Source organism: Varanus komodoensis, unplaced genomic scaffold (assembly GCF_004798865.1).
Source record: "Varanus komodoensis strain SLA01 unplaced genomic scaffold, ASM479886v1 scaffold8, whole genome shotgun sequence".
Lineage (NCBI taxonomy): Eukaryota > Metazoa > Chordata > Lepidosauria > Squamata > Varanidae > Varanus > Varanus komodoensis.
In genome coordinates, this window is record NW_025336481.1 from 17,917,189 (window position 1) to 17,933,035 (window position 15,847).

Sequence of the window (15,847 nt, forward strand, 5' to 3'; positions counted from 1 at the left end):
TAATAATAATAATAATAATAATAATAATAATAATAATAATAATAATAATAATAGGAGAAAGGACTCCTACTAATATACAGTTTGCTAGAAGTAGTTCTCAAATTGTGGAAGAACTGACACAAAAGATCAACATGAATAATTCCAGAATTTGGAATGAGTAATTTTATCTTCCTAGACAGAAAATAATTAGTTAGCATAGCTTTGTCAAGTAGTCACTGCAGTTGTCACAGAGTAACCAACATTAAGTAAACAAAGACAAGAATGGGGGCAAATGGGAGAAATTAAACCATGTATTGCTTTTCTTTTGCTTGCACTGTGGAGACGTTCTCTGTAGGAATAAAATTAGATTCAGGCAATAGGGTGCTGAGAAATGCAAAAGCATTCTGGAGTATGAATGGCACATCACATGAATAATTACTTGTCCATATTAACACAGGAAGACGAATTGATCCAGTCAGAGAATTCTGCATCCATCTTCAACACACTCTCAGACATCCCCTCTCAGATTGAAGATCCAGATGTGCTCCTTCAGGAAGCTATGCGTGTTGCTGGCTCACTGACAGATGTGGCAGTTGAGACTCAGCGTTGCAAGCACCTTGCTTACCTCATTGCCGACCAAGGGCAGTTGCTCAGTCCTGGTGCTGCTGTGAACTTATCAAAGGTATGCTTTACAAACCTTTTACACAATATAAGTTCAGATTATTTCCTTCTTTATGCTTGGTTTCTGCCCTTTTGTTGCCTTCATCTATCGATCAAAGGTAGTACAGGAAAATAGTGACTTACAATACTAGATTTCTTGCTAAAAATACTACACATTTCCAGTTTTTCTGCCATTTACTGGTCTACTTTGCATAGCTCTTCTGCCATCTGCACTTTCCTCTTCCCCCTTGTTTAATGCAAGTTACTTTCAAGATCTGGTTGCCATACTGAATATAATGTAGCTAGTCAGTATAGCTTTGAGGTATGTGTAATATTCTCTTCTTTTGTGCCTTGCTCTTCTGCCTTCTCAGATTGTGCGACGTAGGACACAACGCAGGAAGTCTGGCATCAGCTCACTGCTTTTTGGTAAGAATGCATGCACATGGAAATTAGAGGGCAAAGCAGTTGAAAGAGCAGAGATGATATGTTTAGGATGAAGCATTGTGCATATCTACTATATGGAGTACTCTTGCTCTTAGGATGTGCAAGCACACTGGTCTATCAGTTGCTCAGTGGTGTTGTACAACAACCAAGCTCTACTCTGATGTAAGCTGCCACTAATAATGTGATGAAGCCCCAGAAAGGGGATTTGGGTTTTACCCTGTTAAAAGAAAAAGAAAATAATGAGATAAAAATAGCAATGAAGAGTTCGATAACAGCCTTCTTTCCTTTCTGACCCACTTCATATAGTGAGAACAGTACTTTGAGTACAGTTTGCAAATTAAAGACTCAGCAAACTAGTCTGCAAATATGAACCTAATTTTGAATCTGTGTCACTGTGTCAGTGAAGCGCCTTTATAGGGAAGCTACAACAAGTAAACCTAGTTTAACTTTGTAATATGAGCATCTCATTTATTTTATTCTATTTTAAGGAGGGGTTTATGTTATTTATGAGGTATTCAAAAATGTGAGAATCTGATCTGGGTTTCAGCCCCTCTCTGTTCTAGCCAGTGGCAGGTTATATAAGTCATATGTAGGGCACAGAGAGAATATGGCGGCATATTGTGTCCCTGTCTCAAGCCATTTTCATTCTGTGGGATTAGCAGACAGATGTAGAAAAAAGATTGGATAAAGGGTGGTTGTAACAAACACCAGCTCACTGTAGAGATGCAGATAAATTCAGTGGAAGAAGTGAAAATTAAAAAGCAAATTTCTAATACCATTGCATATTTCTGCTGTACCCACTTGTAGTATTAAAGGATTCATTGGACTTCCAAGCAGAAGTCCAAATGTTATTAAGGTTTTTTGACCCTATGAAAGCTTATCTCAGCACCTGCTGGCAAAATTATCTCAGTCAGTCATAGTCAGTTTAACTCTGATACTACTTTGAAAGGAATCCCAGTGTTCCTGTCAGCATTCTGACAGTAGGGAGAGGGATAGCAGGAAATAAAGTAATTTAATAATTAAATCAAGTAATTTAAAGGCTGAAAGACTCATTCTTGTGAACTAATAGATCAGGGATAGATTGGGTAAGGGTATGTGCAGGCTTAATCAGAAGAAAGCATTCATGAACACATAGGAACATATCTACTCATTTGTACTTATCTACTTAGTGTTTTTTGTTTGTGTGTGTGTGTATGGTTTCTGTAGAACTCAATAATACATTTCCTGTTTAAAAACCTAGGGAAATCCAATCATGGAAAACTTATCTCATTGTGACTTGAGCTCCACAAAGCTAAGAAATGGAAGCTAAAGCCTGATACCTTAATAGACAAGCCTTATGATCAAGGATGTGCAATGTCGCCAAGTATGCTTGTTGACACCCAAAAAGTAGACATGCATTATTTCACAGGAGAATTTCTTTCTCAGTACACTGAGGCTCAGATGCTTCTTAAAGCAAGGACTGTATGGGACATCTTTGCTGGTCCCAGGTACTCCATCCTTCCTATCTGGATTTGGTCCTGAAACATCCAAGAAAATTGTGAGTGCACGGAAGGTAAGTTGAAAGCAAGCACAACTTGTGACATTGTACATCTTCTTCGCTGATCATGGAGCAAGTCAGGTAAACCATCACCTTGACTTTTTTAGAGCCCAGGCCTACATGAGATATCCTATGGGTTTAGGGACAGAGTTAAGGCTTTTAAAAAATCATTGAATAGTCCATTGCTTCCTCTTAAAAGGAATATGCAGAAAAGGGCAACTAAAGGTACAATACTATGCATATTTAGACAGAAAACTGTCTTACATTTTGCAGCATATGCTTGTCACCTGTGTCATGCTGTGGTATGATTTTTTTTGTCTAAATATGCAAAGGATTGCACTGTAAAATAGTGAAGATGGTTGGATGGACCCTTTGAGAAAAGGTTGAAAATTAAGAGTGAGTTAGACATAACTGAGCCATGAAAAATAACAGCTTGTTAATATATTTTTCTTCCTCTCCTATAATACTTGAAGAGTTCCCTCAATGAAGTTGACCTACAGTAGGCTCAAACCAGTCAAAAGTGTTTTGTCTTGTTATCACATAATTAACATATGACCTTATTTCCTTCATGCATAGAAAACGCCAGTCTAGTTCTTAATAGCAGATGCTGAGAGCAAAGTGGGAAAGACTATTGCTCTGCTTGGTGGCAATGCTTTACTCATTCTTTCCTCATCCTTTTCTAGGAGATGATGACATGGAGGCACTGAAGGCCAAGAATATTAAGCAAACAGAGCTGGTTGCAGACTTGCGTGAGGCCATCCTGCAAGTGGCACAGCACTTTCAGTGTGTGGATCCAAAGAGCTGCAGCATAGTGAGTATGGAATTCCTCAAGGGGATTAATTTATGGTTTCTACTCCTGATGTGGCAAAGTGTGCACTCACATTATTGAAGTAGAGGTTTATGTGGTTTTACAGTGGAAGCCCACTTTATGAGGGGAAAAAAGCTACAAAACTGGAGGAGTCCCTTCATCCTTCATTAATGACTACATTATGCTTTGTCGAAGCATTACTTACTCCTGTGCTTCCACCCTTCTCACCCACACCAGGACTTGACTCCAGATTACACCATGGAAAGCCACCAGCGGGACCATGAAAGCTACGTAGCTTGTTCCCGAAACCAGCGGCGACGTGCCAAGGCACTGCTGGATTTTGAGCGTCATGATGATGATGAACTGGGTTTTCGCAAGAATGATATTATCACGGTATGATGGTTCCATACGGGGAAATGCAGAGAGGAACTTGAGATTATTTGAATAAGAAACAGCAAATATAGTGAATCTTCTTTCCAATATTATGGCCTCAAAATAAATGAGATTAAAATTGTGATATGTAAGAACTAGCCAAAGAAATAATTAAAGGGTAATGGGAAATAAGAAGGACAAGGCCTAGTTATAATTATATAAGCAATTTAGAGAAAATGGGTGCTGATATGTGGCCCTGAAAAGTCTTCAGAGAGGAAAGAGAAGGATGACTGAAATTCAATCTGTAGATTGAAGCACAGAAGAAGCATGGGTGGTAGGGAGAGCTGAATTGATTAACTAGTCAGCTGTACCTCAAACCCTTTAATTCTTGTCTTTTATGGATCAATAGAACCTGTCATTCTCCACACACCAGGACATAGGCATAGGTGATATCATAGGCTAAACATGTGTCAGTGAAGCAAAGAGGAAAATGGAGATCAGCCATGACTCTTACTTACTCTTATACACTTCTGTTCATCCTTCTTTCTCCGTATGATTCTGTTAATGCCCATGTTTTAATTCCTGTAGATCATCTCCCAGAAGGATGAGCACTGTTGGGTTGGTGAGCTGAATGGCCTCAGAGGTGAGTGCAAATGGAATGTGTGAGAGTGGACTGATGGGTGAGAACTCTGGTAAGTGGCAGTGCAGTGATGTACTTCCCCCAAATAGTATTTTAATGAGAACATTAACCAAGGGAACTACTCTTATTGCCCATACCAGAAATGTTGTTCTTTTTATTTATAGGCTGCTAGCAAACTAAGTCCATGTTTTTTGTTGTTTCCCTGATCATTATAGGTTGGTTTCCTGCAAAATTTGTGGAGGTCCTGGATGAACGGAGCAAGGAGGTAAAAATTTCATTTGCCATGGTTATGCCTAATAACATCATCCTCTACTGTTTTTGGGTCTATATTGTAGTTTTTCATAGATCAAGTGACATATCACTGAAGCTAATACTGAAAATCAAATTCTGAATATATGTATTTGGATATGAGAAAGAATTTTGTGCAGGAAAGGTCCAGACCTATATAAGGAACCCAAAAGAAATAAGCAATACCATTATTCCCATACTCCAGGAGGAAGGACAGAGCACATAGAAAGGAAATAACAAATTCAAGATGACTCAGTGAATTTGTAGCAAAGCCAGGAATTAATTAAATTGATGAGAAGAGTCAATTTAAAACAGAAGATTTGTCAACTATCTTTGAGGGTCTGGAGGGGTGTAAAATTGAGTGAAGGGTAAGCCTCAAAAAACAACAGCTTCAGTCCTCGTATTTGCAAGTCAGATGATCCAAGTTTGCCTGGCCAGGATGCTAATAAATAATGTAATAATCTGCTTATGATGAATGCTTTTCTGTTGGCTGTGCCCTGTTTCTGAAGTACTAATTGAGGTTACAATCCCTCTCAGTATTCCATTGCTGGAGATGACTCTGTCACTGAAGGTATCACAGACTTGGTTCGAGGGACACTCTGTCCAGCCCTCAAGGCCATATTTGAACATGGACTGAAACGGCCAACACTTCTGGGTGGAGCTTGTCATCCCTGGCTCTTCATTGAAGAGGTAAAAGTGGCACTTGGTGTCTGTGCAGTCTCTGGAAAAAGTAGGGCTGGCAAGAGAAATCTGCTTGGCATCATGAATCTCTCTAGAACTCTGTGCAGCTGGAATGCAAAGAGGCATTTGGGAAGGGGATCTTTCTGGTGACATGATTTTAAGTAGCTGTGGCTGAGGGAGGCATGCATGGGCTATCTGTCACCAGTAAAATAGGCCAAAGTATCAACAGCATTTAGATCAGAGTTTGTACATGTGTGCACTTTTCCCTAGGCTGCTGGACGTGAAGTGGAGCGAGACTTTGACTCTGTCTACTCTCGCCTTGTGCTTTGCAAGACATACAGGTAAAATTTTTCTTGTCTTACTGAGTTAATTGTTCCACCCTTCCTGACAATAGCTTTTTCCACACATTTGGAGGAGCCACAGTACTGACATGAGGATTGGTGCTTGCTTCAGAAATGCTTTATCAAAGGAGTAGGTTTCTGCTTAGGATTAGCCCCCAAACAATTATAAGCTTGTACCTGAATCTGCTGGGGCTGGAATAGATTCCAGAGAGTCCCTTGGACTGCAAAGAAATCAGATCAGACAATCTTAAAGGAAATCAACTCTGACTGTTCTTTAGAAAGTCAGATACTGAAGGTGAAACTCAAATACTTAGGCCACCTAATGAGAAGGAAGGACTCACTGGAGATTCCCTAACTATTGAAGGCAAAAGGAGAAGGGGACAGCAGAGGTTGAGCTGGCTAGATGGGGTCACTGGGGCAGTTGGTGTGGGCTTGGTGGATTCTGAGGGATGGTGAAGGACAGGAGAGCCTGGAGGAATGTTGTACATGGGGTCGTGAAGGATCAGACATGAATTTGCAACTAAACAAAAACACCTGAATCTGCTCCTAGCAAAATTATACTCTGCACTGGAGCATACAAGGCATACTGAGCATCTGTGTTGTAAGGAACTGTTTTCCACTGTGTGTATGAAGCTGGGCAAAGCAAGCCCCTGACCTGGTTGGTTGGATGTATTTCAAGGATGCTGAAGCATTTCAGCCTAATGGCTGAATTCTATTTTCAGACACTGTCGGAGAATTCATTCCAGTGATGGGTGGGGCAAAAATATCTTTAGCTTACTGTTCTTATTGCCAGTGACTAAGCCTCAAGAGAGGCATTTCAATCTTTCTGAATGGAAAAAAATAAAAAAAAATTGGGAACCACCAATCAGTGGTTGGCCAGAAGGTGGCATAGCTTTCTGGGGAACCCCAGAGGGCAGATTTGACCCGTCAATTCAAGGTTCTTTACCCCCGGATCCATTATTTTGCCGTTCTAGGCTGGATGAAGATGGGAAAGTGCTAACTCCAGAAGAGCTGCTTTATCGAGTGAGTACATTATTCTGGTCCTGGTGCACAAGAGAACTTTATTAAGAGATAAAGCCTGGTCCTGCCCAGCAAGTGGCGATATAGTCTTTTCAACCCTGTCACTTCCAGCGGCCAGTTCTGTGCATGGGCAATAAAACTGTCATACAATTTTGAGTTCTGGCTCATAGCGAAGAGGTGTTCTCTATATAACTTGCTTTTTTCCTGGCAGGCGGTGCAGTCTGTGAACATGTCGCATGATGCAGCACATGCTCAGATGGATGTGAAACTTCGTTCTCTCATCTGCATTGGACTGAAGTGAGTCACTCCTCTTCCTTCAAGTTTTCCTTCAAGCCTGCTTTTGTTAGCAAACGGCAAAGGAGGTAGTCATGGTTTGGATCACCCTTCATTAGAGAGGGTTGCCTGGAGTAGCCCGAAGTATTGTACCCTGCGTCTCACCAAGGACTGTAAGGTGTCATAGCCAATTTTAATGTTACCTTAGCTTACTCTATATATTAGAACCAAGTATTTTCTGTGTGCTTGTAACTTTTCCCATATCTTACTTTTCAGTGAACAGGTGCTGCACCTGTGGCTTGAGGTACTGTGCTCTAGCCTACAGACCGTGGAGAAATGGTTCCATCCCTGGTCTTTCTTGCGCAGTCCTGGTTGGGTGCAGATCAAGTGTGAACTTAGGTGGGTAGATATTCCTCCTGTTTTCCATTTCACTACAGCATCAAATCCAACCTTCAAGAAATCACTGCCTTGCATGAGTAATGAAATAATACCTACCTGTGTCATACTGGTAGAGAAGGTGTGTAAATTGTGTACATAGCTCATTCTTCGTTCCCACTGGAAGAATTAGTGCTTATGTGCAGGGATAATGCAGGGTCCTGTTGCAAGGTGTTCATTAGTCTCATTTCCCAAACAGTAAAGACTTTCCACTGGGCTACCACACACCAAACCTTCATTGTTGCTCAGCTGGCCTAGTTCATGGAGGCAAAGGAGGAGGAGCTTCTCTTACATGGTTTTTGCATGGGATGACTTTATCTCCACAGATGTGTCTCTGAGAAACACTGAGGGGTGGGTAGACTTTAGCTGCAGAGGTGGCAGAGCTGAATAGATAACAAGCTACAATGGAGTTGGTTTGTATGCAGCAAACTGAAAGCTTTTATGCAGGTGTTCAAGAGAAAATTCATCACACACCAAAACAAGGCATGCTGATAATCCTAGGTGACTGGAATGCAAAAATTAGAAATGAAACAATCAAACATTGTGGGAAAATTTGGCCTAGGTATAAGAAATTAAGCAGGAAAATTATTCATAGAACTTTGTGAAACCAACTATCTGTTTATCACGGACACATCCTTTAAGCAACCACTTAGACAACTGTATGTCATCTACATACACTTATATATATAAGTGTATGTATAAGATCTATTTGTCTGTCTGTCTGTCTGTCTGTCTATCTGTATGTATCACCAGATGGCCAATATAGAAATCAAGTAGAAATCAAATGCAATTGGATGGAGAAGATGGAGAAACTGTTTTCTTCCTTCCAGAACAAAACCAGGAACAGGCTATGGTATTGACCTTGAACTCTTAATATCAAAAATCAGGATCAAGCTAAAAAAGATAACATAATGCCAAAATACAACTCAAATAATTTTTTGGCACAAAATATTTTAGAGTCCGTATAAAGAAGAGTTTTGCATCACTTAATTTACTTAACTGTGAGTCTGAAGAAGTGTGAACTGAAACTAGAAATCTTATTAGGGAAGAAAGCCAAAAGACCATTCCTGTAGCAACAAGAAAGAAAAAGCCTAGATGGATGACAGAAGAAATACTCCCAATTACTAAGGGCAAGAAGCACATGCAAAAAGTGACAGAAATAGAGTTGGAATTCTGAATGCAACTTGTCAGTGACTTATGTAGAAACAAAAAGAACTATTACAAAGACCAGTGAAAAGAAATAGAAGAGAACAACAAAAGAGAACAAACAAGAGACCTCTTCCAGAAGAGCCAAGAAATCAAAGGGAAATTCAAATCTAGATTAGGCATGCTAAAAGATAAAGGCATTGACTGTCTGATGAGGAGAAAATAAAGACAAGGTGGAAAGGATATACAGAAGAGCTGTACAGAAGGAATGGAAGGATAAGACTCTTCAAAGAGGAATCCTATGAGGAACCTGAAATATTCTAACATAAAGTGAAATCTGCTCGGAAAGTACTTGGAAGGAATAAAGTACCTGAACTAAATAGGCTACCAATAGATCTATTTCAAGCTACAGAGACTGAATCAGTACAAATCTTAACAAGAATATGCCAAAAATATGGGAAATGAAACAATGGCCCGCCAATTGGAAATGATCAATATATTTTCCAATCACCAAGTTGATGCAGAAGTTCATTTAATTAATTTTTATACCATCCAATAAACTGAGGCTCTCTGGGTGGTTTCATCAATCATAGGACCATTGCACTAGTTTACCGTGTAAGGAAAGTGATGCAGCAAAGAGTATTACCCTGTATGGAGAGAGAAATGCCTGATGTTCAAACTGATGTTCAAAAGTTGAAGCAGTTGAGATCTTACTGCAAATATTCTTTGGCTACTGGAGTACACGAAAGAATTTCAGAACTTTATAGACCACAGCAGAGCCTTTCACTGTATGTCTCCTAAGCAGCTATGGATGGTCCTGAAAGAAATGGGGTGCCTCAGCAATTGATTGTCCTGATGCATAACCTGTATCATGGCCAAGAAGCTATTATTGTCAGAACAGAGTATGAAGAAACAGAAAGATTTTCCATTTTCCAAGGCATCAGGCAAGGATACATTTTATCCCCCTATCTGTTCAATCTTTATGCAGAACATATATAAGCTGAATTAGAATCAGAGAAAGGAGTAAAAATTGGTGGGAGATACATCAATAATTTAAAATATGCAGATCATGCCATATTATTGGCAGAGAGTAGCAGTGAATGTAACAACTCCTGAGGAAAGTGAAAGAAGCAAGTGTAAGAGCAGGTTCTGCTGCTGCTGAATATTCTGCTGCTGAATATTAAGAGAACAAAAATAATGTATACAGAATTAGAGAAGAGTACTGTTAACAATGAAATTGAAATTATTAAAGATTTTACATACTTTGGACCAGTCTTAAATTCAAAGGGAGACCACAGCCAAGAAATACAAAGAAGACTGAGATAAAGAAGGGTAGCAATGAAGAACTAGAAAAGATCATCCAGTGTTGAGAAGTTTTCACTGGGAACCGAGGCCAAATTCATTCACATTACTGTATTCCTGATCGCTCTGTATGGCTGTGAAAGCTGGACAGTGAAGAAAACTGACAGGAAGAAAATGGATGCATCTGAAACATGGTGCTAGAGGAAAGTTTTGCAAATACCTTGGACCAACAGGAAAACAAACAAGTAAATCAGACCAGAGCTTTCCTTAGAAGCAAAATGACAAAACTGAGGCTGTGGTATTTTGGGCACATCATGAGAAGACAAAACTCCCTGGAGAAGACAATCATGCTAGGGGAAGTAGAAGGCAGAAGAAAAGGAAGAACAGAGATGGATTGACTCCATTAGGGAAGTTACAGACTTGAATTTGGAAGAACTGAGGAGGGCTGTCATGGATAGGACATTTTAGAGGGCTATCATTTATGTTGCCTTAAGTTACAGATGGCTTCATGGCATATCTCGGTACAAATGTTTTAAGCATTCACATTACATAAGGGACGAATTCTAGCAACACCACCTTTTTTATTCCCATTTTAAAAGCAGTTTTTGTCTTATCTCTATTCCATACATTAATATCTTATTTACTAGCATGTCTGTGTCCTATTCAACTTTAGCTGGATGCTTGTCTCTAATCTCCTAACTCATTAAGAATGGTTACTCTTCTGTTGTATCACTGTGGCCTTGTACAATTTAATGAAATGTGGAAAGAGGTAGTAATTTGATAGTTATTTTAATATTTAAATACTGCCCCATTCCCATAGGCTCTGGGCAGTTTACAAGAAATTAAAACCAACAGTGGTTAAAATTGACTAAGACAACATATTAAATGAAACTGACATGAGACTTAATCTGAAAAGGCCCGTTGGAAGAGATAGGTCTTTAATTCCTTCTTAAGGTGGCAGTTTGGGGAATCAGGTACATCTCTCCTGGCAGACCATTCCACAGCTTAGGAGTAACCACTAAAAAAGTCCTCTGGGTAGTTGAGATTAACCTTACAGAAGCAGCCTGAAGAAGATTCTTTCCAGGGGACCTTAGCTGGCAAGGCACCATGTATGTGCAAAGGCACTCCTGAAGGTATTTTGGACCCAAGCCATGAAGAAAATTATGAACACCTTGTATTGTGTCCAGAAATGTATTGGCAATCAGTGCAAAGACTTTAAATATACATGCTATGTGGTGTCTCTATGTCCCAGAACAGCCTGGCTGCCACATTTTGTACTAGTGCAGTTTCCAGAATAGGCACAAGGGTAGCGCTGTGTAGAGCACATTGCAGAAATCAGTCCTAGAAGTTACCAGTACAGGCACCAGCTACTGCAAATAGAAGCCCTGTGAGTTAAAGCCAGAGGCACAAAATAGCATGAAGCTACCTTATAATGAGTCAGACCATGTGTCCATCTAACCCAGTAGTGTCTGTCTGACTGGCAGCAATGGCTCTCTAAGGTTTCAGGCAAGAGTCTTTCTGGTCCTTCCTAGAGATTCCATAGATTGGATGTGGGACCTTCAGCATGAGGGTGCTCTAGTACTAACCCACAGTCCTCTGGTAGGCAAAGGAGAACAGTGCAGTACAACATGACTACTGTAGTGAGGTTCAAGCTTGTTTTCCCCATAGCTCCCATTTCTAAAACACAGGCCTCCTCTCGCCCCCAACCTCAACACAGCCTTTGCATATATCCAAATTCCTTGAATATTTGTGGCAACAGAATGAGATAAGCAAGAATAGCAAAATATTGTATATTTGTGACGTACATTTTAGTTTACTAACAGGATAAACTAAATATAAATGCTTCCAAATTATTGAATTTGATTTATTTCAGCTGCAGTGAATGTATATGACCTATAATTGAAATAGGAGTTTATTGGGTTTTATTTTGCATTGTTCAACTGTATTTTTCAGTTTCAAATTCTGCCTCACAGAGATTTACAGGTGCCTTATAAATATTTTTAAATGAATGCTGATGTCTTTTATAGAGTCCTCAGCAAATTTGCCTTCAGCCTTTCTCAAGATTGGGAGCTCCCTGTAAAAAGAGAGGTAAGCAAGTAATCCCTGCAGCAAACTTTTATTCCTTCCCCATTCCCTCAATAACGAGTTAACAGCATGTACCCTTTCCATCAATCCTGATTTAGGGGTTGGACTGATTCCAACCATCTAGGAGTCTGAAGCACAGATGTGGTTGACCCTCCATCCTAATTCTAACCCTTCCCCCAACCCAGGGTTGGTGTAGTTCTGCACCCAGTACAAGGGAACAGATAACATCAGCAACATTTACTGGAAGTGTTCAGTGACTGTAGCCTTTTGTTTATTTGTAGGAGAAGGAGAAGAAGCCACTGAAAGAAGGAGTTCAAGACATGCTTGTGAAGCACCACCTCTTTAGTTGGGACATAGATGGTTGACTCATCACTTAGCCATTGTTTTGACTTTTTAGATGGCATCCAACAATTGGCATATATGCCTCTTTTTCCCCTCCCTCCCAGCCAACCTGTTGCCCCTTCATGCATTGTACACCTTGGCAAATCATCCCCTCTCCAGTCATCTTTTGCTAGTTGAAGGTTTATTATAATCTGATTGTAGGTTGCTCTTGCAAATTGGCAGGAGCACACTGAAGAAAACAGGGGTAGTACTCCAGTGTTCGAAATCTGGCTGTCCAGCTTTCCTTATTTGTGGTGTCACTAACTCAATTGTGCAGAGCATGCATGCACATACTCTACCCAAGTCATGAGTATGGCATGGGCCTAGTATGTGAAGAAAGTCATCACTTATAGCTGAAGCCTAAGGATCCCCACAAAAGGAAAGAAAAAGTAGTAAAATTGGCTATAAATCTGTTATAACAGGCAAGAGAAGCATAACAAGAGCTCAGGGATGCCCTGCATAGAACCAGTCTGTAGTTCTTACACATTGTTCAGAAGATGAGTTTCATGGCTGTCAAGCAACTCTGAACTGCTTACTTGGCCTGTAATAGTAAATTTATTTCCCTACATGGAGATGATATGTGAAGCAACCTCTTAAGTAAGAGAAAAAGAGACTGTGATTGTTTTTTTCCAGGTGCTGCAGTGTATGAATGGCTCTGGTACTGCCACAAAGTGCCTAAAATGATGGGCTTCTAACTGCCTTGGATGTAGTGAAAGATGGTGGTCACAGTGGCCTCTCCATTAATTCTGGAATAGGTAGCTGAACAGAATCTGTCATTTTAGCCCAGAGCAGATTTCATTTTTTGAATTGGTGACCAAAATATATAAATTGTATCCAGAAATTTCTGTCTATGTTGACATACCTTGGAACAGGAAATGGATTCAGGGCTGAGCTGGCTCAGGGAGATAATTATGGCCTCCGTCTTATCTGAGGAGGATAGCAGAGCCTGCAGGATAGGAGCACATGGTGCTGCATGGGGGCAGCACAAACTGAGTGCAGGTGATAACGGAAGCACTGGTCAGGGAGCACAATCAAATCATGAAGCAAATGAGATTCTGTGTCGCTTTTGTTTATAAATAAACTGCACATCTTCTGACTAAGACAGATGGGGAAGTGGGACTGATCTTTCCTATGCCTTTAGCCTTATTTCTGTTCACCTGAACTATGGCAGTATTCATGTTTGGGAAGGAAACAACAACAAACATTTCTGTGCAGATAGCTCTAGGAACGTCATAATACGTAAATGATAGATTCGCCTTGTAGATGTTGTATTATTAGAATTGTACGAGTACCATTACAGCCTTCTAAAATATTCTGCCCAGGAGGTATGGGTAAGAGCATATTAGAAAGGGAATAGGAAAAGCAGTCCATTTCCTATAACCAGCGTGGGTGGAGATTTGCAGAACACCCAGTACAAGAACAGATGTAGCTATGCCCAATGCTGGCAGCATAAATTAACTCCTCACCTAAATTCAGACAGTGTGAAGTGGCTCTTCATTGTTCTGTTGAATGCCTTTGCTTTTCACCATGGCACACATAAGACATCTAAAATGCCATGACCAAAGACGAGATGTACAAAGATGCTAGAACACAATTTTTTTTAATAAAATGGATTTTTCAAATATCTGTAACTGAAAAAATAATTTGATTTATCCATTCTTTCCCCAGGTAACTGCTCATTCCATACCCTTTCCAGTTGCATGTTTGCTCTAGGTCCAATGCTACCGCACTGCCTAAGCCTCTCGCCTGTGATGAAAATCTTTTTCATTGATGCATAGTGGAAGAAAGTGTGCGTGTTAATCAAATACGAGTTATACAATTAGTGGTTATCAGCAGAAGAATGAGTACATTCAAACTAGAGGCAGATCCTTCGGCTCATATTTTACTGTGTAGATACTGAAGTAGAATTTAGGGAACAAAAAAGCAGAGATACCATTTCATAAACTGGATAATAACTGACACTAGTGTAATCCCAATTATTTTCCCATTCCATGAAAGAGTAATACACCCACTACGGGGCATGTATCCAACTAGACCTAACACTATTTGTTATGCTCAACAGTAGTGTTCTGTCAAAGCTGTTGCCTTCCTGTCATATTACACCAATCTAGGGTGACGTGTTTTATCTTTTCAAAGCTAGAGAACCATTGTGCTAGCATGACCCCTCCCCACCCCATTGATAAAGCTGCCCTGACTTGGCCAATAGCTATCCTAAAATGTAGATGTTGTTAATGTTCAGAAAAGCAGGATGCTCTCCCTAAACTAGGTGCTTCCCCTAGCCACATCCTCTGAAGTGTACTTACTATGGTTTGCACATTTCTCCTGCACATTTAGCTCCAATTTGGTACAGCAGCCACAATCTGATTGATATGATTAGTCATAGGTCCCATAGAGAATAAAAAAGATACACTAACTGTAGCAACCGTAACAACCTGGTTTCCCTAAAACAAAACAGTGACTTTTACTGAGTGAAATAAGTTTCATATATAGTTGGCCATTCTTGGACATAACTGCAATCTTCTTTTCAAGATCAGTTCATTCGTCATAGAGGGAAAAGGATATGTTTTAATCTCTATAGCATGAGAGATAAACAGAAGTGAAGGGGCCCTTCGAATTCTATGAAATGAGTGGCTGGAGAAACAGGACTTGGCTTAGATTTAAAGATGTCTTTAAATTTTTATAAATCGATTTGAATATGATTATAGAATGTTTAAAAGATATGTTATAGGGGGCTGACCCAGTACGTCTGATGTATTTGATGATTATTTTTTTTAGTTTTTAGTTTAAAATCTTAAAAATGTGCAAAAAAAAAAAAAGGAATACTATGAAATGAGAGAAAAACCTGCTCCCTTTGTGGGGAAGAAGGCAGTGCCTTCAGGCACATTAACTACATAATGTCTAAGGAATATGATTTCCTTGGAGTGACATGTGCAATAAGGCTAAAAGTGGCAGTCCAAACCACAGGCTAAAACAGCAGCTCCTTAGCAGTTTAGCACAGAAAAGGAGGAGCTAAAAGAAGTACCACCTTCTAACCTGGTGGGTGAACTTCATATACTTTATAAAACAAAAAGGTTTTATGGAGCTATATACAAACATTTTACCAGCTATAAAGGAAACCAGGTATTAAGAGGCAAGACTGTGTTTTAGAACCACTCTTCACAGAAGCAGAGACCATGGCAATAGGAAATTTCCTCTGTGCAGTGAGACATGCAGCTCTTTAACAAGCAGAACCAAAGCTTTCTGTCTTGAGAAGAAGGTAATGTTCATGCTTTCCAAGGCCCTTTTGGATTTAAATGGGTTCCTGTGGAAGAGGTGTCATAGCTGAGCTCTCCAGAGATAAGCACAGACACAATCCCTTATGTGTTTCTCCCTTACAGGAGAAACCAGACTTCCCCATGACACCAACCTCCAGCAGATAGGAAACACTATACTTTCAGATGCAGGGAACCTGTGGG

General features: G+C 40.0%; 1 protein-coding gene across 3 annotated transcripts in view; it reads left to right on the forward strand.

The window, feature by feature from the left end:
- SGSM3 (small G protein signaling modulator 3) overlaps positions 1-14,018 on the forward strand; it is a 36,657-nt gene extending 22,639 nt beyond the window's left edge. For 2 of the 3 annotated variants that reach the window (XM_044455683.1, XM_044455682.1), the window contains exons 11-23: positions 437-661; positions 1,011-1,065; positions 3,304-3,431; positions 3,666-3,821; positions 4,389-4,443; positions 4,656-4,705; positions 5,266-5,418; positions 5,680-5,750; positions 6,725-6,773; positions 6,982-7,067; positions 7,320-7,442; positions 11,954-12,014; positions 12,293-14,018. In XM_044455683.1, coding sequence (XP_044311618.1) covers positions 437-661; positions 1,011-1,065; positions 3,304-3,431; positions 3,666-3,821; positions 4,389-4,443; positions 4,656-4,705; positions 5,266-5,418; positions 5,680-5,750; positions 6,725-6,773; positions 6,982-7,067; positions 7,320-7,442; positions 11,954-12,014; positions 12,293-12,376 — 1,296 coding nt within the window. In that variant the 3' untranslated portion in view covers positions 12,377-14,018. Of the gene's footprint in view, positions 1-436; positions 662-1,010; positions 1,066-3,303; positions 3,432-3,665; positions 3,822-4,388; positions 4,444-4,655; positions 4,706-5,265; positions 5,419-5,679; positions 5,751-6,724; positions 6,774-6,981; positions 7,068-7,319; positions 7,443-11,953; positions 12,015-12,292 lie in introns of those variants that run through there. The other variant, XR_006417142.1, reaches the window with a different exon arrangement.
- The last annotated feature ends 1,829 nt before the right edge of the window (positions 14,019-15,847 follow it).